At 40.6% G+C, this 25,042-nt stretch overlaps 1 protein-coding gene across 2 annotated transcripts in view; it reads right to left on the bottom strand.

Moving 5' to 3' along the window:
• The window catches only part of CSPG4B (chondroitin sulfate proteoglycan family member 4B), a 67,989-nt gene that overhangs the window by 25,363 nt on the left and 17,584 nt on the right, over nt 1-25,042 (bottom strand). Inside the window, exons 5-8 of one of the 2 annotated variants that reach the window (XM_038535107.1) lie at nt 20,835-21,011; nt 13,142-13,340; nt 9,296-9,427; nt 2,195-2,367 (exon numbers count right to left, since the gene is read on the bottom strand). In XM_038535107.1, coding sequence (XP_038391035.1) covers nt 2,195-2,367; nt 9,296-9,427; nt 13,142-13,340; nt 20,835-21,011 — 681 coding nt within the window. The remainder of the gene's footprint in view (nt 1-2,194; nt 2,368-9,295; nt 9,428-13,141; nt 13,341-20,834; nt 21,012-25,042) is intronic. The other variant, XM_038535108.1, reaches the window with a different exon arrangement.

Below are 25,042 nucleotides of genomic sequence, written 5' to 3'. Positions count from 1 at the left end.
TTATTTATTTATTTGAGACAGAGAGAGAGGGGGAAAAAAAAAGCAAGTATGAACACTGGAAGGATTAGAGAGGGGAGGGGAGTAGATTCCCCACTGAGCAGGGAACCTGATGCAGGACTCAATCCCAGGACTCTGGGATTGTGACCTGAGCTGAAGGCAGATGCTTCACCAACTGAGCCACCCAAGCACCCTAGTTTGGGGTCTTAATTCCTGTTTATAATTGTGTGGTATTATAGAAGTGGTTTGTTTTCAGAGGAAAATGTATTACAAAGAGTGTTCAGATTACCAGGCTAGCTCACTGTGGTAGATTGTTCCATGGTTCCAATTATTCAGGGCCTCCTGTCTGTGAGATGAGTGTCCTTCCCCACTCCACTGACAGCAGACTTGCTCACGTGACTTTCTTTAGTCAATGAGATGTGAGCATAAATGATACATGGCACATCTGAGCACAAACTCTAAGAGTCATCATGTGGTTCTAACCTCAATTCTTTTTCCTCTGCTGCAAAAACAGCCAGTACCCAAGAGAGGGGCTGCCCTTTGACCTTGGGTCCTGGAATGAAGGCAAGATATAGAGCAGACCCATAGCCTCTCCACAGCCCATATACAGTATAAGTGAAAAATCAACTTTTGTTATCTTAAGCCATTGAAGTTTGGGAGTTGTTGGTAACTGCAGCATAAACTAGTAGATCTTGGCTACCATATTCACTAAAGCTTAGTTAGATCATATTCATCTAAAATATTATATGTTTGCAGTGGAAACTAATCCTTGAAATGATCACCATCTAAAAAAAAAGTGGGGTTTTGTTTGTTTTGTTTTGTTTTTTAAAGAACTAGGGTCAGAGCCAAGGCATCTTTATAGAGCTGATATTCTTGTCATTATTCAAAATGCACACTGACTCTGGACAGGTTTTGATGCCCTTGGGCGCACTAAACTTCTCACAGAAAACAGTTTTCATCCTAATTTATTTTTTCTTCCTTCCAGAGTGCATCTGTAAACTAGAGAATTCATACTTCCTCTTTTCAGTGCTACATTCAGAGCTTTTGCTAGCCTCATGATCCGGTCCCTTAAAGGCATCACAGACAAAGGCAATTAATTGCAAGGCAAAAGCCAAATTCAGCTTTGCTACATCACATAGGAGAGAAATGGCTCAAAGGTTAAAGGCAGACATGTGGTTCACTCTTGCTATTTCTTCTAAACTTGACTTTGGAATGTTTTTTATTCCTTAAAATGTAAAGCCGCAGCCAAATCATCAATCAAATCCATGTACACACTGTTTAAGAATGGAAAGAGAAGGCTGAATGGCAAGCAAGAATTAGAATTAATTAGAATTAGAACTAAGAATTTTTGAATATGATCCCAAAAAGATCATTTGGGAACACAGACTTTTTAGAAAAATGAAATCACATGTAAGCAAACAAACCCAGCCAGTCACATTCCTAGGATGCAAAAGAAAAAAAAATAAATCAAAAGCCTTGAAGGCTTATCCATTTAAATAAAAAGATATGTGGATGGTGGTGGTGGTGGTAAAACGTTGGTGAAGTCTAAAACAGATGGTTCTGGATACACATTAAATACACACACATACAGAGTTATGTATATATATACATAACTATACTATGCTAAATAATGTATATAACTTTACATATTAAATCTAAATGTACCCAGACATATCCTGCAGGATTTACTCCTGCACCTTGGCTTCGGGTTTCCTTTTATTTTTTTAAATTTTTTGTTTTTAATATTTTTATTTAAATTCAACTTGCCAACATATAGTATAACACTCAGTGCTCATCCCATCAAGTGTTCACCCAGTTACCCCATCCCTTACCCTCCTCCTCTTCTGCAACCCTTTGTTTCCCAGAGTTAGGAGTCTCTCATGGTTTGTCTCCCTCTTTAATTTTTCCCCACTCAGTTTCCCTTCTTTCCTTATAATGTGGGTTTCCTTTTAAATCTGTCTTCATGATAAAAGGATTCCTTTTCACTTATTAGACCCAGAGTTCGAATTTGCTTAGAGTTTTCTGACAATTGTGTCATCCTGTGCTCACTGCAAAGTGTCTGGTTTGAAAACCAGCACAGCTGAAATGAGTCATTGCCTGGGCAAAGGGGCACGTCAGCTGGGCTTAGCAGGATGAGGACAAGTGAGGGGCCGCCCTGCAGGGCCACCCAGCCCTGCCCACGGATGTCAGGACTCACCAGATTCTGTGTGAACACGGAAACATCCTCTGTGCTGTTATCAGAATTTACTCGCACCAACCTCCCCAGTCTAGGGGCACTTATAACCGTAAAAGTTACAGTTCTGTTTCCTTTGCTGTCTGCGTCATTGGTCACAGCTCTCAGGTCACCAGATGAAAGGGGTTTCGTGGAACCTAAATGAAGATTAAAATGCACTTAAGTATGAAGCATATGAAGGCTGCCAGTTAACAAAATGTTCTTATAGACCCTTGAAAATTCTGGAAGACACATGATTACATTTGGGGACTGGCTAGCTCTAACTCGAAATTGTGCTGGGAGGGGCTGGTGATCCCCAAGGCATCTATTTAAGGATGTGATTTGCTCCTGGAGCTGGAGATGAAGGAGGAAAATCAGATAAGATGGGTTCCTCAGTCCCTGCCCAGTCCTGGATGGCCCACTGATCCCCAGAGAAAAGAGGCAATGCCAGCGTGTGTGGCACTGGACTTGGCTCAGAGTGCAGGAAGGGGAACTGGCTGTGTGCCCTGAAAGAGCAGGGGACAGTGCCCCACCCTGGGAGGACGGACGCACCCTGACCTGATGTAGCTGCAGGTGCTCCATGGAGTGCCCATCTGTGGGCATCTGGGGGAGACTGTGGCTCTTGAGCAAGCATGAAACATCTCCAGGGGACCCCAGATAGGCAGGTCACAAGGACATTGTGGGGAGGGAAGGGGTTGCGCAAATGCCAAGGAAGGAAGAACCAGGAACACATGAGTCTGTGTGCTAATGCCACCAAATGTGGCAACGAAAAGCTAGAGAGGGTTGGGGACATATGGGTTAGGGCAGTGGTTCTCAACTGCTCTGTGGTGAAAGATCAGTGTTTTCCCCTCCCCCAATCCCCTGCAGATTGCGAATATTATAAAATACAATAACATGTCACAGCCCTCTTTCAGCTTCTGGAGCTGGGGGCCCAGGATCCAAGGTCACCTGGGGAGGCAAAGGGGAATTATTCTGTACCCTCAGCCAGTGTTACATAAAGTCAAAACTAACACCCATTCTTTGTTACCTGCCAACGTAGGGCTCCCTCATCCTGTCAGGTGAATCGTGTTTTTATGTATGCACTCTTTGGACATCCAAACTTCTTTATCTTCAGCTTTTTTTAGACCTTGTCCCCACTATGCCTTCTTATTTCCTTCTTATAAAGGACTCTAACTTCTCACTTATTCCTCCCTGTCCAGGGCTACCTTTGGCAGGTAGGGGATGGGAGGGACTCTTTCTTTAGAATAATATAATTTAGGGAACCCTGAGTGGCTCAGCAGTTTAGCTCCTGCCTTTGGCCCGGGGTGTGATCCTGGGGTCCCGGGATCGAGTCCTACATTGGGCTCCCTGCATAGAGCCTGCTCCCTCTGACTGTGTCTCTGCTTCCCTCTCTCTCTGTGTGTCTTTCATGAATAAATAAATAAAATCTTTTTTAAAAAATAGAATAATATCATTTAATTTGTCCTAGCCTTTTGGGGGAGAGGACTGACCAGAGATGTTCCAGGCCAAAGGTGCTTTTTTTTCTCAGTCAGGGTACATCAACCCCTCATTCCCTTGTCCAGCTATCTAACCTAGGAGGGTTTCTAGGGTTTAATTCCTATTCATCAGTCATCTGGGCATGCTCAGTCAACAAGACTAGCTGGCTCCAAGCTGTAGCTGCCTGATGAGTATCTTTTATCGTTTAGGCCAATTCACAGAAAGCCAAACATCATTTCCCCCCTAACCCACTTCATTTTATCCAAGCATTTACAGTTTCATCACTAAGCTCCAGGCACTTAATTTAGGAAGGGTTTCTCTAAGGTGCCACCTAACTGTATATCCATAAAATAACCATCCTACAAGGAGTGTGGTAATAAAAGGGCTCATAACCATATCTGTTTGGCAAGCCCTCACTCCATATGCACCTCTTAGAGATTTGAAAAGCAAATCAGCATGTTAAAGACTCTAAGTCCTGGAGTAAAGAAATCTACTTCATTCTTCTTTTAAATACAGCATTTCTCAAACATACTTATATCCTATTATGTTTGTTTCATGAAAAACAACCACCTCCATGACAGCAAGAGTTTCAGGGTCACTAGCATAGGAGGCCTTGCTCATTTCTTCAATGGACATTATCAAGTGTTGGTCGGTGACAAGTCCTAATGAGGAGTAGAGATACACTAGGAAACAGCACAGTCTTGCCATTCCTTTTGGATATCATGATAATCCTAACAAATGCAGATTTGTTTCCTCACTAAGAAGGGATAGGCAAGTCTCAGAGATGTTAAACAATTTGCCTAATGGTCAAATGTAGGTCTTCCTGACTCCTAAATGTGTATTTTTAAAGTTGACACTACATTGTCTATACCATACTACTTTAAGCTCAGGGCTAGAAGGATAACTGAGCTAGGAAACGTGATGAATCATTCAACCAATCTAATAGATTTTCCTCTCCACCTGCTGAACATGCTGCCAAACCTCTTCCCTGGTCTTTACCACTGTAGCCATACTGTACTATCTGGTATGCTCACCCCTCTTTGTCACCATTATTGAATTGCTATTGGTTCTGCAAGGACAGCTCAGGACCTGCCTGGCCAACAAGCTCTTGCTGACTGTTGCAGTCTATGGGAAACTATGCCCCCCCCCCCCCGAACTTGTGTGGCTCACCCAGTCTATACCACTCACTGGATCCTTAGCATATGTTTTGCATGGTTAGTGTACTCTTGAGGATAAGTCTCTTGTTTCCCCAATTAGTAAGCCTTTAAGTTTTTCCTTAAGCATCGACAATCTTTACTCACAGGTCTTATCTCCCACTAAGTCTTAACAGTATTCAAATCAGTGTTGCAAGACTAGCCAACTAAAAGGTTTTATAAATCTCTGCTCTAAACTCTAACAACACACTGTGATTTCCTTCTGCTTTCTTGTCTCCCTCAATTCCCACCGCAAAGGACAGATGGCCCATCAGTGAGATGTGATTCCCTCTATAGCATGCCCAAACCCCAAGGGGATTGAAGTGACACAGTCGGTTCTGAATACCCTTCACTGATCAGCTACTGTGTAAGCTTATATTCTAGACTAGCTTGTCTCTCAAGGTCAACCCCTCCTCAACATTTTTTGTAAAAGAGCCAAGTACCATTTGGATATGCAGGAGAACTAGGTCCTAAGGCCACAATATGTTCTAACTTGTCACAACTAAAGATAAATAAACCCATCTGATGGTAGCATTCAAGGTGAAAAACTGGTTATAAAATTTCCTGGGGAATAAATTTTGCAGGAAGAAGTAGAATGAATGTGTGTGTATCTGTGTGCACATATGTGTGTATGTGCATTTATGGATACATATATATACACACACAATAACAAAATGAAAATATACATTGAGTAGACATTATTTTCCTAGTTCACACACAAAAAGAGTTCATTTAGAACTGCAGTCCTTCCTACTTTAAAATAACTTGAGTTAAAAAATGACTTTCAGGTTTGGCAGGGCACAGAAGCTCTGGTTAACCTTAAAATATCCACCCGTTAAGTATTCTTCTAAGTATTTTGGCTCACCCTACAAATTCTTCCAGGTCTCAAGTCAGGGCCACTTTTTAAGACTAAGTCCACGAGGAAGGCAAAACAGCCCGGCCAAAGTCCGCCAGGCTGGTGGAAAAAGTCCAACTGGTATGGGATCAGTGTGAGTAAAAACAAAAGTTGACTGATGCCGGGTTGCAATATTTTCCTACTCCAAGAGAGTGAAAAACACACAAAATTTCTACACCATCATTGCTGTTTATTAAACTGCTATGCATATTTTCCTGGTTGTATATATCAATCCATCAATAATATCAAGGAGACAAAATAAAGATGATGGCTGCATTGTCAGAGAACTGGTATTCTAGAATTGAGACAGCCCTGGAACACAGGCATGTCCAAAAAGGAGAGAAGCTGCTGTGATTCCAGCACAAGATTTGAGGTCGGAGTTGGAGTTGGCACTTGGTCTTGGGGCTTATGATTCCTGTTAGTTATATGACTCTGAAACTGTCTGAGCCCGTGTTTTCTATCAACGTTGCATCATGCCAAATAGGGATAATGCAATTTACTTTAATATACATTATTTCATTTAAATCCTTAAAACAATCCAATGCAGTAAATGAAAATGTAAAACACAATAAAAACACAGTTATTAATAGTATCTGGATGTCCATTCTATAACAGGAATAGATTTCCTGCTATTATGGTTCTATAAAATCTATTGTTCTATAAAAAGCAATACGGTTTCCCTGATATTTCAGAACAAATAGATCACTGGAGTGTGCAAGAGCCACAGTAGCTGACAGCTGACACCTGGAGTCAGACTCTGTGCCCCCCTTCCCTCTCAGCCAAAGTACCGCCTAATAGATGAGGGAGGCAGAGGTCACTCAGAGCCTACTCCCCGCAGGACCTGTCATGATGGGGAGGGGACGGTCCTGAGGGAAAATGGAGAGTGGGGCATCTGTTATCATCCCCCCACAACTTCACACAGCAGCAGGGACCAACATCCTCCAGTGGCTACTGTAGAAGCCAGCTGAGCAAGGCTCACTTGTGTCCCTGGAGAGAGGAGGAGATGTGGTCATCAGAATCACACCCACATCGGGGACTTCTGATGCAGAACAGAGTGGGGCCCCCACCACTTGGGACATTAGGATAAGAAAAACATCAAGGACAACTGGACCGAACGACCCATAAGGTCCATTCCAACTCTAAAATCTGTGATTCTGCAGTAGTCATTTCTATACCCACCCAAGGGATATTTTATCAACCCTAACAGCCACATAATGGAAATGTACATGAAAATTTATCTTCCGGGGCACCTGGGTTGCTCAGTCAGTTCAGTGTCTGCCTTCAGCTCAGGTCATAATCTTAGGGTCCTGGGATCGAGCCCCACATCAGGCTCCCTACCCATTGGGAGCCTCTGCGTCCCATTCTCTCTCTGCCTCTGCCTCTGCCCCTCCTCCTGCTCATGCTCTCTCTCTCTCTGTCAAATAAATAAAATCTTAAAAAAAGAAAAGAAAAGAAAAGGAAAGAAAAGGAAAAAAGAAAAGAAAAGAAAAGAAAAGAAAAGAAAAGAAAAGAAAAGAAAAGAAAAGAAAAGAAAAGAAAATCCATCTTCCTTCCTACTGGCCAGAAACTGGAGCTGGAAATAAGTCACAGCCTGGGGATGGAGGCCAACATGGAAACCAAGAATAACAGACCTCAGGTGCTAGTTAGGGGGAAGCTTGGAAAAAGGAGCCCTCGCTTTGTGTGAGGATAACACGCAAGTTCTGGTGCAGGATTCTCAGAGCCAGTGGGGCCAGGTCAGGATGGGTGGAGTGCATTTTGGTAGGGAAAAGGAACCGCACACTTGGGACTGGGTCCAAATACTAAACAGAGGGCTATGAAAACTATATATTTTGCATAGTTCCACAAAGGTGACAAGAGAATTTGGGCCATTTTCATATATTTTTCTTGCTAAACTAATATTCAGTAAAAGAGATGCCAGAAACACAAAACTTCTAAGCTGTAGTGGCTATAACTCCCCTTCAATCTAACACAACTGTCAAGAATTACTAAACCAAAGTTTAGCCAGAATAGATGGAAAGTATTTTATCTTTTGCAGCAACCAGATTTACTCTGATTTTAAGAACATTTTTTTCCAGTAGATTACTACATTTTTCAGATTACTAGGGTGTAGCAGTTTGCTTATTTTTAAACACTAAATGGCACCCTCGTTGCCTTAAAGAAATCGATAGAAACATCACAGTTATTCCCAGAGACAAATTATGGAATATAAAAAGATTTTGGAGTAGAAGAATCTGGGTTAATGTATCTTTAATTGGATTTTAATAAGATTTCTTTTCTTGAACTCAAGTGCTTAAGGCAACTAAGAATGGCAACATTTCTCCTAAAAAAACAAAAACCAGAAAACAAAAAAAAAAAAACTATGTTTCTGTTAAAGTTACAGTGACTTTTCTCTAGGTCTACATTAGAAGTATGTGAGCTTTATCCACCATTTACCGATCATACAGCCAAATGACATCATCTCTCTAAACCACAAATCCTGCCAGCTTCCTGTAAATATATCACCTCCCTCACATACGTATAACTAATAAAAGACTAGTACCATGCCCAGTCCCATGGATCTCAATCCTGGCTGTATTTCAGAACCACCTGGAACTTAAAAAAGATATAATGATGGCCAGCCCCTATTGCAGAGGCTCGAGTTCAACTGCGGTAAGGTGAGGCTCAGACATGGCTATTTTTAGAAGCTTCCTGGTTGCGAGTAACTGGCCTGAATGACCACAGAATAACCATAACTCATTAAATTATTACTATCTCTCTCCATCTATGTTTTACTGGTAATGCATATCAAGTAAACAAGTCACTGTGTAAAGACCCTTTTTTTTTTTTTAAACTGTAACATAAATTTTATTATTTTCTGTTTGGTCTACCTCAGTACATTTTTTTTTTTCTAAATAACAAGCTTAAATGTTTGTCATTCTTTTTTATTACCTCTGCCATTGGGTAAATTTTTCCCTATCCCTGCAAGGAGGGTATTGAGCCAGCAATGCTCACTTTGATTTTTCCATCTCAGCCAAGCTGAGATTCTTGGTAACCAACAGTCCAGAGGCTTCAAGGTTCTAAGGGCCAGCACTCAGTGAAATCCCTCACAGCCCCTGATGCACAGGGTTTTTATTTTTTATTTTTTATTTTATTTTTTTTTTTTTGCACAGGGTTTTTATATTCAGAAAAAGAAATTCCAAGATCTAGACGATCATTGCAGAACCTGGCTCTCCTTGCTTCATCAAGGACCCTTGGAGAGAGTAGGGGAAAAGTGCACATGGATCATGGCTGCTTTGGGGACTCCTGTCCCATGGCTCTTTACCAGCACACCCTCTCTGGACGAACAAGGGAGGGAAAAGAGGCGGGTGGACAGAGCCAGCCTTGCTTTTGCTGAATTCCTGCAGAGAGGACTCTTTCTGGGACTTTGTAACTGTTGTTGGGATCACTCTATAGGAAACGATGATACTTTTTACCATGCAGGTAGAACTTTCTAAATAAATTGAAAACCACTTCTCCCCAAATGCAGTCAAGTTAAAATCTTACCTGGAAAGATGCTCAATCCTCGGTTTACTTCTAAGCTAAGAGTCAGGGCTCGAGCAGTGATGCTAAAAATTTGTCGTGGTGCAAAGTTCAAACCATCAGTAACCTGAAAATTAAAGCCTCCTGACATGGCTCCTTCAAAAGAAGAATTACACTCTGGTCACTTGGGGTGTTCTGCAGAAACCACCCACTTTTGCCCTCTCTCCCACCTACCTGATCCCCCTGCAGAGCAACACCTATCAACTGGAGAATGTGTTAATAGAGTCACTGAGCTCACCAAACCAAGCACCACCAGCATGTGAAGTTAAAAGAACATTAATAAAGGTCTAAAATGCATGCTCTTCCCCCCACCCTTTCCCCCTCCTCGTGACCTAATAAAAGAAAGCAAAGACATTACCTGCAAAAATTTTTTTAAAATCTTTTTAAACATATACATCACCTGCATTTTATTATTTTGGAATCAATTTACACCAGCAAATGTAACACATGCATGTTGTGTGTGTACACACACACAAACACAAACACGCACACATATACCATTTCTGAAATATTCATCGTGCTTACTTAATAATACCAAAAACCAAAACTAGGGGGAAGTTGGGGTGTCTTGTGGCTCAGTCAGTTAAGCATCTGCCTTCTGCTCAGGTCATGATCTCAGAATCCTGGGATTGAGCCCCACATCCTATTGGGCTCCCTGCTCAATGGGGAGTCTGCTTCTCCCTCTCCCCAAACCCCCCAATTCATGTTCTCTTTTTCTCTCTCAAATAAATAAATGAAATCTTAAAAAAAAAAAAAAACAAAAACAAAAACAGGAGGGAAGTAAATAACACTTAGCCCCTGCCTCCAAATAATTTCTAATTATTCACTGAACTCGAACTAGCTGTTTTCTGCTGAGGTGATAAAGAGTAGGGAAAAATCCAGGCCGGCTTTTGTTAAATTCCTGCTAGAAGAGAATTGTACTTTCACACTTCTGTCATAGGATTCGTGATATCAATAAAGTTATAAATTAACTTATGTGTGTAACAGAAATTGAGACAGGCCCCCTATCGATCCTGTTCCCAGGAGTACTTAACCAGTCTGACTCACAAAGCACCAGGCAAGCTCACAATGTAGAGAGCCTGATGTTCGCATTCCCATCGCCCTTTGAAAATGTTCAGCCAGCAGTAAATCTGGAGGCCCACAGGTCTTTGCATCATGTAATGGGTAGAAATGTCCTCTTTGTTGCCCTCAGGGACATGTGGCAAGAAACAAAGAAGGCAGGGTCAGACTTTGCAATTACGTACAAGTACTCCCTTAATAACACAATTTAATAAAAGACTGGTCGATGGCTTCACAGCCTCTCCAGTTTCTGTTATCTACACACGCCCAGAGTTCCGAGTCCTCACAAAAAAAGATTACAGACTTTAAAAAATTTTCCCGATGCACTCAAAAGTCATCGTTTTTTTAAAAAAGAGAGAGAGTAAATTCTGAGTCTGCCTAATTTCGAACAGGGTCCCACAATCGAATTTTGTCTGCTTGCTTGTTTTTACTAGAAATAGCACTTTGAAAGTTGTATTGAATGAAACATGAAATTAGGAAGAGAATGCTTTCTGCCACTAGCCACTTTCAACATTTCATGAATCCAGAAACAGTGGGGAAACTGAATCAAAAGGAATCCTATCAAAATACATCCTAGAATAAAAGCCTGGAAATGCCCACACCGTCACACTATGACCAAAGAGAAGAAAGGAGGGAAACATGAAAGTAGGGGAGACCTGTAGATTTTCTGTTGCACAACCTCAGATCTTTCTGACAATACTTTGCAAAGGGCAGCCTTCAATCACACAGACTCCCACATCTTGGCCTTATCAACCTACTTAGGTTGTTAGGTGAAAAATGAATTAGATTAACGGTAGAGCACTTTGCAAATATAAATGGTCAGGGAGACTAATTAAATGTAGGCCTTTGTTTGGGGCTGATGATGGACAGATGCAGCAAGGAGAACCAGCTGGTCTCAGCAACAGCCTCATCTGCGGTGGGGCTCCAGACACTCTAAGAGCCATTACTGCCTCCACAGCCATTTAGAAAATGTAATCGATTGACTCTCAAAGAGCTTGTCTTTAACTCTCTTTCCTGCCTTTTTTAGGTGAAATTATTTTCTCTACCAGCCAAAACTGAACATGGACCTGGTAGTTGACAAATAAATCCAGAGAGCTAATTTTCATTTTAGTCCCACAAATAATAAGTGTGCTTCTGTAACCTGCTTTATCCTTCAGTGGGGGGGCAGGGGGGCGGGGGGCAGCCCATGGAGAAAGCCCAGCTTTAGGGTCAGCACAGCTTACATCGTTTTGAGCCTCAGTTTCTTCATCTCTAAAATGGAATCACTGCTTCACGTGGCTCAGAGGACTTCTGCAGAGTAAATGTGTGTAACAGAAATTGAGTCATGTGACTGCACCTCCCCTGGTGCCAGCATGTGCCTGAGCGAGGATTCCTTTTTCTTGCAAACTGCATCACTGTAGAAATCTGAAACTCTCCTTGGGGGGAGTCTTCAGAGCAGTTCTCTCCATTTTGAAAATAGGATAATCCTTCAAAAAATAAAAACCCTTCTAGGCCCTCATCTAATAATACTTGGATTGTTGATATCTAATAATCAAAACCACACATAATTGGAGGAAACTTCCTATTACTTCAGTACCTCTTTAAATCCTCTTTAAATGAATTGTGTTTTATTAATCAGCACATGTGTACACATTTAGAAAATAAGGACATACATCCGTGGAAAAGATCATCTAGTCTAGAAACAAGGCTTCGGTAGATATGTGGGTAGATTTAGTATCTCATTGCCATAAAATTAACCCTGCAAGTCCCCAGGCCACAGGTTTGGAATCACTAGCTGAGAGCATTCACATGGTGAATTATTTTCAAATTATTTGGGGATTCTTCACATCAACTGCAAAGATATCAGGAAATTACTAGATTTGAATTGAGAAGATTTTTTAATCTTCATTTTCTTTACTATATTTTCAAAGAAGTTAATACAAATGGCTGACCAGCTATGCCTGCTTGCTTTCCCCTCATGCCCCCTGGCACACGCACCCTCCCATCCGCCCCTGCAGCCTGGGAATGGGTTCCTTCCCTTCTCTGTCCAGAGACGGGCAGCCCAGAAACAAAGCCAGACTAGATCACCCCTTCCTCAGGTTTACAGTAGCTCTTTGGCTTACTGATTAACAGAAGGAAGAAAAAAAAAGCCTTCTAATGACAGAGTCTCTTAGAATCACAGCTATATTCATTCGTTTATTCATGCATTCATGTGTTTAATAAATATGCTTGTTTTGTTCACTCAAGTACCCCTAGCATCTGGAACATGACCTGGCACATAAAAGGTACTCAGAATTATTTCCTTCTTTCAACACATTTTTATTAAGCACCTACTTGTTCTCGTCACTCTTTGAGGTGCTGAGGATACCAGAGCAAACAAAACAAAGATCCTGCTCTTGTACAGTCTAGTATGGAAGACAGACAACAAATAAACAAAGCAATCCATACTACAGTGGTGGGAAGTCCATAAGGGATGCAGAGGGAGAGAGAAGAGATGCTGTTTTAATGAGTGGTCAGGAAAAGGCTCTCTGGGAACGTTACACTTGAGCATAGACTTACATGGCCATGTGAGTAAGCCATGTGCAAGTTATAGGTACTCTCAGATGTTTGCTATCATTAGCCTGACTACAACATGCCACTTAAAAAAAAATTACAGACCCCAGAAAGCTTTTTGATGGCTTGTGGTTTTCAAGTCAGCAACTACTAGTTTTGATGATCATGTTAACCTCTGAAACACATTTTAGTTTCTTGTTACTTTTCTCCATGACATACCAGTGTGTACAAATATGAGCTGGCCCTTGTTGATTTGAGCCTGGGTGAAGTTCTGGATGCTTTGGCCAGGAAAGGACTGGAGAGCCAAATGCCCGTTGCTGGGTGGAGTGACCCAGTAGGTGAGGTCCTGGGGGGAGGAGTCCTTATCTTCTGCACAGAGGTCACCTCTGGTAATCTCAGTGACAGAATTAGCCCACACCTTAAAAAAGGAGAGAAGCACAGATTTTGCAAAGACCAATTCCAATCATATCACATCAGCAAACCCGAGAGCTATGCTACTCTGGCCTCTTGCACAGAGATTTAGAACCTAAAGCAATTCACCAGAGTGTTTAAAACATGAGGATTCTTAATTCAAAACAGGCATATAATTAAATACCAGATGAAATTCAGGGCATGCTGTAGTGTTTGTTTAATTTATGAGGTTTATGAGGTCCCAATAAGAAATAATGCTCATAATTATTTATTCAAAAGTAATTATTTAAAGTGCATTTTTAATAAAGTATAATAACAATAAAAGCTGATGGTAACTAACCACCTTCTGTATGCCTGGCCCATGCTAAGCATGGAAGCATAAGAATAGACTCTACATGGCATATCAGATCATTGTAGAAACTACCTCAGGGGGTTGATTTAAGGATTTCTATTCACTGTTTTAAGAAGTGAATGATTTCATCACCTTTTAAGTATTTGAGGGAAAACACACATTGCACATTTTAAAAATTTTCCTTTATTTTACCAATCTTGCAGGAAAATACATATCTGGTGTCTATGGCCTTGCAAGGTCTGCTGTGCTGATAGCTCATCTGCAATTATTTCTGAGTAATAGTCTCTATTTTCCAATTACATTTAAAGATCTATTTACCTTGCCTAAATATCCTAGTTCCACAATTCATCATTTATTGAGCATCTACTATGCTCCAGGCAATGTTCTATGTGTTTGCAATCCATCAGTGAACAAAACAGAGTCCTATTCTCATGGAGCCTGCATTCCAGCAGGAGAGGATGAAGGAGTACAGGGAAGAAACAAAGGCATAATAAAGAAATGAACTATGTAGTCTGTTAGAAGGTTATGGGCACTAAAAGAATAAAGCTAAATAAGGGGCTCAGGAGTGGAAGAATGTAAATCAGAGGCTCATCTGGAGAAAAATCAGGAGGTGGTGAAGGAGGAGCCACGTGGATATCTGTGGAAAGAACATCCAGGGAGAGGGAACAGCCCCAAGGTGGGAGTTTGAAGAGTAGCAAGAAGTCAGTATGGCAGGAGCAGAGCAAGTAAGATAAGAAGGACAAGAAGATGAGTCAAAAACGTAATGAAAAGTCAAATTCTGCAGCATCTTCATGGCCAATGTAAGAACTTTGGCTTTTACTTAAGTGCAATGGGGAATCATCATAAAGCTTTAGGTGAGGAGGCTTGGTCTTAACAAAGCCCTGTGGCCTCTGTATCAAGAATAAACCATGGGAAGGCAGAGGTAGAAGCAGGAAGACCAGTTAGGAAGTGACTACAATAATCCTGGAGAGAGATGAAAGAAGAGAGTGGCTGGAAACTGTTGAGGTGGTAAGAAGTGGTCAAATTCTGGGTGAGGTGTGGAAGAAGGAAAGGAAAAAGATGACTCCATGGTTGGGACCTCAACACCTAAAAAGACAGAGTTACCATCGACTGAAATGAGGAGAGCTGCAGAGAGGGTGGATCTGAGAAGATCAGGAGTTCAGTTGTGAATGTGTTGAGCTGAAAATGCTTATTTAGACATCAAATCACATTTGATGGAATAAGGCTGTTTTCAGTTTCTATAGTCATGCAGTCACATGGTATTTCACTAACTAAAAATGGGTGGCATTATCACTACCTAAATTTTCACATTTCTATCTGTATTTATAAATGTCTTCCCTATAGAAACACCACACATATTTTTAAGCTTATGTCATTCTTTGCTCTCTGACTAGAGCCTTAACATCTATGCTTGTTACCAACTTGTTTAGAAATTCAGTCCTCAGTGATTTAATAGATATCTCTCCGGTCTAAGAGGCTGTTTTCTTAGAAACATAGGGAGTTTATGAAATATCTTAATTCATGCTCACCCATTATCTAATAACTAAACAGAATTTGAGAAAGGAATATCGGAAAATACATTAAGATTCCTACATTTTCATATGAGGCATGATATACCACATTAGCAATGAAACCTTGGACACATTTCTTAATTTCCCTGAGCCTTAATTTCCTCATTAGTAAACTAGGAATGATAGAATTATTATGTATAATGAGTGATTTAACATATGTAAAGTACTTAGAACAAGCTTCACCTGGCATTAGTAGGAATTCAATAAATAATAGCTCTATGTTATCCATCTCCTTCATCAGATTTGGTTCTGAAGATAAATATGATTTTTTAAATATTACTTAAAAGTCATTTAGAGTATCATGATTACCATTATTGGAGCCATTCTGTAACATGTACTGTTAATTAACATGTTCATCTCACAGCATCTCTCCATAATTTGGAGTGAATTTCATGATTGTATTCTTGGTGAATGCTCCTATATTTTGGCTTTTGGAATATGGCCATTAATGATTTTTCAGCCCTAAACTCTAAGGACATCGGTTTTTTAATAGGTACCAGAAATGCTAATCAACCTAATGTTCAAATTATAAGGTTTTGGTTTTCAGTTAATCCATGGCAAGGTTACAGTGTTTCTAAAATATACAATTGGACTATTTAACACAATTCCAAGGCTTTGATTCTACTTTTTCACTTTTTACATTTTAAAATCTATCCATGTATCTCATTTTCCTTTCTTTAAGAACTCAAGCTGATTTGGAAATGTACTGCCATTCTCTTCTCGTGACTCGTAGATACTCATTTTTTCCAGTACCGTGCACACAAAAGCTGGATGAAGCATGTTTTCCACTGCAGCTACTCTTCCATGCAACTCTGCTTTTGCCCCCTCTTGCCTCTGGAATATACCATCTTTCAAACCAAGTGGAAAACCTGCCACTCAAAACAAGACCTTGTAACTTCAGGTCTTTATTTCCACTCAAACCAAATTTAGTTCAATGAACAGCCCTGCTGCTTTGGGGGAGAATTGATTTAGCGCCCAGTCATTGGTAATAGCAACTTCGGATAGATGGGGAAAAGAAAAACAAAGGTCCCAAACTTGAGTGCAGAATTAAAAGTAATCCAAAGCCCAAGAAATAAGGGTTTAAGGATTAGATATCTGAAAAAAAAAAAAAAAATAGCCCATTAATTGGAACACATTTTTACAAATTTGCCTTTAACTTAAACAGAAGGTCAATGGGATTTAGAAACCTAATTATAATCCAATAGAATCCTAACTATGCTTCTAATGTTTAAAAACCCAGACCTTTGTTTTGAGTCTCATATGAGGGATGTGAAATGTTTATAGTTACTATCCCACTATCTGTCCCTTCTGGGCCTTCTGTCAAAGACTCAGGCTCTGCTGCTTTAATTCTTCCACTGTCCCTAGCTCTTGAAGCTCTTTTTAGTGATGACAAGTGGTTATCAGAAATAAACAAATGATTCTATTTTTGGTATAAAAGACAACAACAAAACAAAATGCACAGTGTTGGAAGCCAAAGTCAAAAAACAGGAAAATGAAGCCCCCTTGTGGACACAAATACATTTGATCTGGTATGCACGAAAATTTCTGGTGATGCTTGAATACAAAAGTACTCAGTAGGATATATTTTAGAGTAAAATGCAAAGGATTCACCAGAGTTGATCTAACCCCAGTTTGTCATGACAGAAATGGTTTCCTGTGCCACTGAATGACTTTGGAGACCAGCCAGCCACAAGTTCTCTGGCTTAATGAAATGTTGTTCAAAGTACTTCAGCAGAAAGAAATATATTTGAAATGCTAGCATAGAATGGTTAGCATTCAGGTATCTGCCTTTGAACTCCTATCCAGAGTCTGAGATGCTATCAGCTGGTCTACCATCTATGTTCCCAATTGCTTTTTCCCAAGTAGACTGAGATAATCTTTCTTGCCACTTGCTTGAAGCTCTGATGACAAGGAAAGAGAGTGGGTGGTCATATAGGATAATCTGAAGGTCTTGAGAAAATTCTGTTTGAAAAGTCAAAGACAGCATAGAATCTCAAGACTACGGTGGTTAATTTTATGTGTCAAGTTGACTAGGCCATGGGTACCCAGATATTTGGTTAAACATTATCCTGGGTATTCTTATGAGAATGTTTTTGGATAAGATTAATATTTAATTTTAATAAATTTAATATTTAAATCAGTTAACTGAGTAAAGGAGATTACTCTCTCTCACATAGGTGAGCCCCATACATTAGTTGAAGGCCTAAGTAGAACAACAACAACAAAAAAACCCTGTTCCTCCTGCAAATAAAGAGAATTCTCTTCTGTCTGACTGCCTTTGAACTGGGACATCAGCTCTTCTTATTGATCTTCATATGGGAACTAAACCATTGGCTCTCTTGGGTCTCCAGCCTGCTGACTAACCCTATAGATCTTGGAACTTGCACACCTCCATAATCACATGAGCCAATTCCTCATAATAAATACATCTATCTATCTATCTATCTATCTATCTATCTATCTATCTATCTATCTATCTCTTTACACACACACACACACACACACACACACCAATCCACAACTCAAGCATGGTTTTGCGTTGAAGACGATGTTCAGAGAAATTTTGCTTAAGTTGGGCAATTTACAAACCTTGAACTCCGGTCTTCTACCTTTAATTTAAAACTTTTAAGGCAAAGAATGAGAGACTTACAAGATAAATAAATGAATAAACTCAGAAAGAGCCAGAGTCAAATGGCCACATCCACTGAAACTGGGAAGATGCACCCTCCTGGCCTGGACCCAGGCTCCCCAGGAAAGAAGGCAAGCATAAAGGAAATGGCCCTTCCCCCCCAGCAAATCTTCCTTTTTTTCTTGAGAGAAGCCCTCTGGAATCAAGGATAGTGGGGAGAGTATGTGGATCAACTACCTGAGCAAGCTCAAGGTTCTTGGCAGAGACTGTATTTCACTAATTTAAAGGGAAGACAGAGATAAAGGCCAGTATACACGTTTTTCCTCTCACAACTCAATGTTCTGAATATCTTAAGTTGACAGGAATATTTCAATATAATAAAGCTATTATTAAGCTGATGATGCATCTTATAATTAATGGCACCTCAGAAATGAAAGCCAAACCCACAATAGGGCTTCGATTCCTTTGCAGAAGGAAGCCTAAGAGTTTCCTACTTTATTCTCTGGTCTTCCGCTTCCTCAGCCAGCTCCAGATCTTCTCCTGTATCTGTCTGGAATTTGGGACCCTCCCCTGAATCTTTCTCATCGTGCAGTTTTGCACCATGCAGCAAAATGCCGAAATCCTCTGCTGAGGTTGTTGGGTGAATACATATGTGTCAATACAACTGCTGTGGACCTATTCCATGAAATCCACTTTAGCAAGAGCAAGAGGCCCAACAGCTTTGGGTTTTTTTTCTTCCTAATAAAGACAGCCTCTGATCACATGGATGCAGAGTGGTCACATGGATGGATGCTGTCTCACCACCCACCACACTCTATGTCGTGTGGTGGGTGGTGAGACAGACTTTCTACACCTTCCCTTGGTGCTGCTCTGGGCCTCAGTGCTCCCATTTAATGAGCATATTAATAACAGCAGTTGCTTTGTAGGGTTGTGAAAATGATACCACTTCTGGAAGATGCTCAGGATAGTACTCCATAAGCACATAATAAACATAAACTTTTATAACTATGCTGAATAATCATTGACGCCTCTGATCCCTCACTCTAGCCAGCAACCTAGTTCTCTGATCACTTTGCTGAGAATGAGCTCAGTAGATATGAACACAACAAGAACCTGTAGGCCTACAAATGTGACCACTTAGAACATCCCATTCCCAGAGAGTGACTGTAGAGTAAACTAAAGATAAAGCGATGAGTTCTGAAGGTATAAACACCACTGGTTTTTCACCTAAAATATAGAGGCTGAATAATGAACCAAGCTGTGAAATGACACAAAGCACTAAAAAGGCTATTCCTAAATCCAATTATTTTGAGCAAATAAGAACAGATTTTTTCAAACCCAGCATGTTTACATGTTTAACAACATAAAATTGTCTAGTTAGATTAGCCCCCGATGAGCTCTATTCATGTTCACCTCTTCCACATCTCTTCTGACTACCTAATTTCCTCTGGACTTCTAAAGAATCTATTATTAACTATTTACTCTCACAAGTGGCATAAAGAAGGCAGAAGTTGTCAAATACATATGTGGGAAGATCTGTCTCTGCCAAATTTCAAAGTGAACATCTTCACATGCCCATGTCTGGGCATACCTAATGAATGAGTTCCCTAGGGGCTTAAATGTGCAAGGGGCCAAGGATCCTTTTGGAAATGCAGCTGCACTAAAAGAAGAAAGAGCCAAGGCACACACCTGGTCTCTGAAAGATGAGCCACTATTGGGGGTCTTGACAGTTTATCTTTTCATTTGCTCATCCCTTCAACAAATATTTCTTGTTTACTATGTGTCCGTCATTGCTGGATAGTATGAAAAGAGGCATGAACAAGCCATCAGGCTCCTGTGCTGTCACTCTGTCTGTCCTCAGCCTGTCATTCAGCTTTCATGCAATCTCCTCATCTGTCCAATGAGGGAAATGGTAGCACATATCTCAGTGAATTATAAGCCCTTAGAGTGTTACTGGCACACAATGATAGCTAACAATTATTTTTTGAGCACTTACTATTTTAATAGCCATAATTTTATTCTCTGGGCCAGAACAACAAATTCATGCCCAACTCTTTAGGAGAAGGGACAGTAAGGAGTGATTTAAGACCAAGAAAGCCTGCTGAATGAAAACTTTGGGATACTTCAGCGTAAACTGGCACAAATGAGTTCACTAGCATTGACATTGGTAGTGCTGGTGTAGGAGGAAATGGTGCCATAAGAGCCAGAAGCAGAAGAACTTCTGTGCATCAAGCAGCAAACATTGCTTTAGGGCGCCAGATCAGGACAGAAGCCAAATGGTGGACACCATGTGACAGCCAAAACATATTTATCTATGAGTTCCTAAGACGCACCCCCAGGGGATTTTCAGAAAGAGTGAAGGGTGATGGAAGTTCCCAGATACAGCAAAAATACTGTCACATGATTGTATAGTGAGGTTTAAACGAAAAAAAAAAAAAAAAAAAAAAACACTATTACTAGCATAGCCTTAGAGTTTTTCGGTAATCATGCTACCATTTATTGAATCCCAACCACATTTCAGGAACTGTGGGAGAGTTTTACATCATTTTATCTCTTACTACTCACAACTCTGTCTCTATTTTCCATCCTCTCGATGAGAGCACACTGAAGGATTAAATAACTTGCCCAAGGTCACACATTCAATACTGGGAAGCTGATTCTCCCTTCCCACCCTAACTAGAAAAGGCCATGCCTCCAGGAATATAGTGTGAATGACACCCACTCACAAAATATAACCCAACAGTAACTCATTGGGATTCATCATCTCCCAACAGTTATCCAACAGAATGCCCTGGTAACAACTAACATTTATTTAAAACCAGTAGGAATATGTTAACCATACATACATAATCATATGTCTTATTATTTAACATTAGAAATAATATAAAAGAAAATCAAATTGGTAGCCCTAATGTTATTATGATAAATCCAAAAGCACAGAGCACTTACCTGAAGGATTTTGTTCACTGTTATTACTGGAGCCTCATCATTTACCGATTCCACAGTTACAAAAAGAGTTTGGGGCAAGCTCTGTTTTCCAAGCTCTGAGCTATTTGCAAAGACGGTGAAATTGTCGAGAAGCTCCTCACTATCATCATGCACATAATAAATCAATTCATTTTCCACCTATAACCACCAGCAACAAAAATCACCAATTTACTGAAATGTGATTTTAAAACATGAATAAATTGTTATAATCCTAATTTTAATATCTCTCTAAAACACAGAAGCATGTATTTATCCTGTAAGGTTTGATTCTGACAATCAGAGTGGAAATTCTGATGGACGGGATAGTTTTTATGAAGTGATGCCCATCCTAGGAATAAGTTTAAGGAGAAATGGAGTGACACAGCACATAGGGCAGGAAAGAGACCACTGCACTGGTAATCAGGAGACCTGAGTCAAAGACTAACTCTAATACTAAAATGTGCTGTAGGTAAGTGATACAACCCAGCTGTTCTTCCAATGGAAGATTATCCACTAAAAGTTAGACTCTACTTGTTTATTTACAGTGACTAATTTTTGAAGCTGTGGATTACTTTGTTAGACAATTCAGAATGTTAGGTTTAGCTCTGAAGCTTCTACCCACTTGCTCAATTTCTGTTGTTTGGAGACATCTGGACCAGAGGAACTATGAAGTTTCTCCAGACTTATCTTTTCTGAACTAAGCATGCATTATTCCCTAATTGTTCTTTGTATGAGAGACTATATGCTATGTCCTAATCCTATTCCTCCTCCTTCAGAATGGAATAATTTTTTGGTGCACCTCATGACAGATGCTATCCATAACTACCATACATCTCCTGTAGACATAATGATATATGTCAAAACCAAATTTTCTATCAAGGGAGATTTCCCTTACTGTAATAACCCAAATGCAAACATTTACTTTTATCCCTGTTAGATTTCATTTTCTAATTTTTGTTCTGAAACGGTCATCAAGTGAATTAATTACTCCTCTTGGATTTGTAATAGCCACAAATTTTATCAGAATGCCTTTCATGTCTTTAAGGCTGTGATAGAAAATACTGAAGAGCACAGGATCATAATTAGAGACCAAGAGAATTTTAAAGCTAGAAGGGAACTTGGCTTCAGTGAGTCTGTGACCCAAACATAAAATGGCAGAGAACTTCCAAAGCCCAACAGGAGTAGCTGAACTTCTGAAAAAGCCTCTGGGGTTGTGTTTGTTTTGATAAAATACTGCCAAAAATTTTAACAGTTCAACTTTGCCGGTTCCTATGGTGCACTTCCTTTGAGCAAATACTTTTGATCTCTCAGAGGTGTTTCTGACAAGAGTTGAAAAGTTCACGAAGAGTCTCAAGGGAAAATTGTGGCCATTTGTACACAGGTGCTGAGAATTTCTTTGGAGTTCTGTGAGCAGAGGAATTTCAGACCATAGGCCTAACCACAAGTTCTGAAACATGCTGTTTTAAGCTACTTGAAAATAAATGCAGAAGATGGTATTGATAAAAAAAAATGAGGGAATTTGTGCCTAAAATGCCTTAGGAACATAGTATTTAATACAAATTGCCTCCTCAATATCTTTCCTGGAGAAATACATAATTTCTTCAAAGGAGTGGCACTCCCCCAAATTACATGCCTTTTAATATGCATTAATATCAAGGCAAAGAGAAGATTCGGTGGGAATTTGCCTGTTCCTAGACTTCTAACACTAGAAAAATGTCTGCTGACTTAAAATGAAAAGATGTAACAGATTTGTAGAAAATCTTGAAAGATTGAAAAGTACTCAGTCCCCTATCACCAATCATGTTCGAGGCACACTGTGTCATCCCTCTACCCACCTTCTCCCTCCTTCCTTGCTCCCCATCTCACTCAGGGTCAAAGGTGAAGTTGAAGTCCCTCCTGTGCTGGACGTCCCAAACCTCATGTACAGCTCTCCTCCCATAGCATGCAGTCCAGTCACACTAAACCCCTTGTTGCTCCCCACACAGCTGTTCACTTGCTCTTCTCTCTGCCTAAATGCTCTCCCTCCAGGTCTACGTGGCTCACCCATTCATTGCTTCCTCCAGGTGTCTGCTCAGAAGCTGCCTTCTCCATGGGACCTCCCCCAACCACTTGATTTGAAACTGAACACACACATACACATCACTGAAGGCCCCAGCCTTCCCAGCTCCCTTTCTTGCCTTATTTTTTCTCCATGGCACTAAATATTCACTCAACATGCCATTTATTTCACTTATTTTATCTGTTGCCTCTCTCTGCCTCCTTCTTTCTCCTACCTGGGTATCAGGGCACGGATTATTACTGGGTTTGTTCACCACTGTATCTCCAGTACCTAAAGCTGGCATGCCTGGCACATAATAGATACTCAATAATTATTTGCTGAATGAATGAATGGCAAACATGGCCAAGGGCTCCTCAAGCCACTAAACACTAAGGTCACTAGTTGTTAGGGGTTAGTGCCACTTTACATGTAAACAATGATGTCTCAAAACCTGGAGACCTTAGAGTCATATAGGAAGAGAAAGTGTGAAGGGGTCATCTGGAAGAGCAGGGACACATGACCTTAACTGTGAATAAGGCTACACAATAACATGGATCCTTGAGGGAATACATATACTTGACATACAGATTTCAAGCAACCATTCTAAATGCACACTTCTCATAAAGCACAATCAATAATAAATTGAGCAAGACAGGACTAAAATTTAGTGCTCAGTCTCTTACCTAGCGTATCTGAGGTAAACAGTATTGAATTCAACTTGCCCCGGAGCAAGTAGTCACCTTGGATGGTTTGTCCCACCTTTCAGATGGAAGCCATGATGAAGAGATGCCTATAGGAAGTCACTAAAGGATCACCTTCCCTGAGTCCCCAGTAGAAAAGCACTGATTTCCAAGGTTGTTTCCTGCCCTCAGGATACTCTGCTTCTCCCAACAGCTCCCTAATGCCCCCTGGTTCAGTCTAACCCTCTCACATATAATTCAAGACTCTCCACAGTCTGGCCCTAGTTCTTACTATGGCTCCTGAGCCCACCTGCAAGTCTTGTGGGCTATTTCCCAGGCCCCAAACCCATTCACTTTAATGCCTTTATATCCTTGGTCATGCTGTTCCTTTGCTTGTGTTGCTTTTTTCTTTTATGTTTCTCCTCTGTTACCTCTCTGCTCTTTCTTTCCTCAAATCTTGCTTACACGTTATTCCCTCTGTGAGGTCTTCCCTATTCTCTTTAATTAGAGTCAGATGTGCCAACTCTGCACTTCTTAGCACCACTGTGAGAATGCTCTGTGAAGCAACAGAAAGGTGAACTAATATTAAAGCTTGTGTGCCTAATCCCCCCCCACCCCCACCCCCACCCCCGGCCCTGTTCACTTGCTCTTCTCTCTTGGCCCTTGCCCTAGGCCAAGATCTCCTGAGGGCAAGGAATATGGCTCCTTATCATGGCAACCTTGCACAGCAACTTGAACAGAAGAAGGGCTTAGCAAATCGATTCAAGTCCATTGATAAGATGAAATCCTTACAAGCAAAATAAAGCAGCCCACATAGGTTTACAGCTAACTGAACAAAGATACCCAGAGATGACAGGTGGTTGGTAATGGCTTCCAATCTGAAGAGCGCATATTCCTAGGAGCTTATAAAGGAAATGGTAGCAAGTTACTTTCAATACCTAGAAAGTAATGGAAATCATTCTTGTATTCATGATAAGAAAGCTAAGTCTCAAAATATTTCCAACCTAGCCCAAAGCAAAGAAATATGATAGCAGCCTAGAGCTGATTGGTTATCTTACACTGAACATTAGATTGGAAGTTGTATCCAGTGCTTGATTGTAGGGCCTGGGCCATTTAGCCATTGATATCACTATGTTTACAAGGAGAATGGCATCTGTTGATTGACTAATGGAATGAATAGATGAGTAAATCCACTAATGACTAAAGCGTGTCTGTGTTAAATATTAGGTGTAACATTCTGAGTGGGACAGTGAAGTGTGGAGCTCCTCTAGCAATGGGCAGCTAGGATGATGCAGAGGCTAGATATCCATGACGTGAGCAAAAGTGGGAGAACCTAGAGATGTTTAACCTAAAGAAGTTACAATCCAAGGGAACTTGATAACTTTTTCTTTCAAATATTTAAAGAGCTTTTAGAAAAGGAGGTATGACTTGTTCTGTGAACCAGGACTTTGGAGAAGTGTCTAAGTGGCAGA

This window comes from Canis lupus, chromosome 4, assembly GCF_011100685.1.
Source record: "Canis lupus familiaris isolate Mischka breed German Shepherd chromosome 4, alternate assembly UU_Cfam_GSD_1.0, whole genome shotgun sequence".
NCBI lineage: Eukaryota > Metazoa > Chordata > Mammalia > Carnivora > Canidae > Canis > Canis lupus.
The sequence above is the reverse complement of the archived record's forward strand: the minus strand, read 5'-3'. Positions and strand labels throughout refer to the sequence as shown.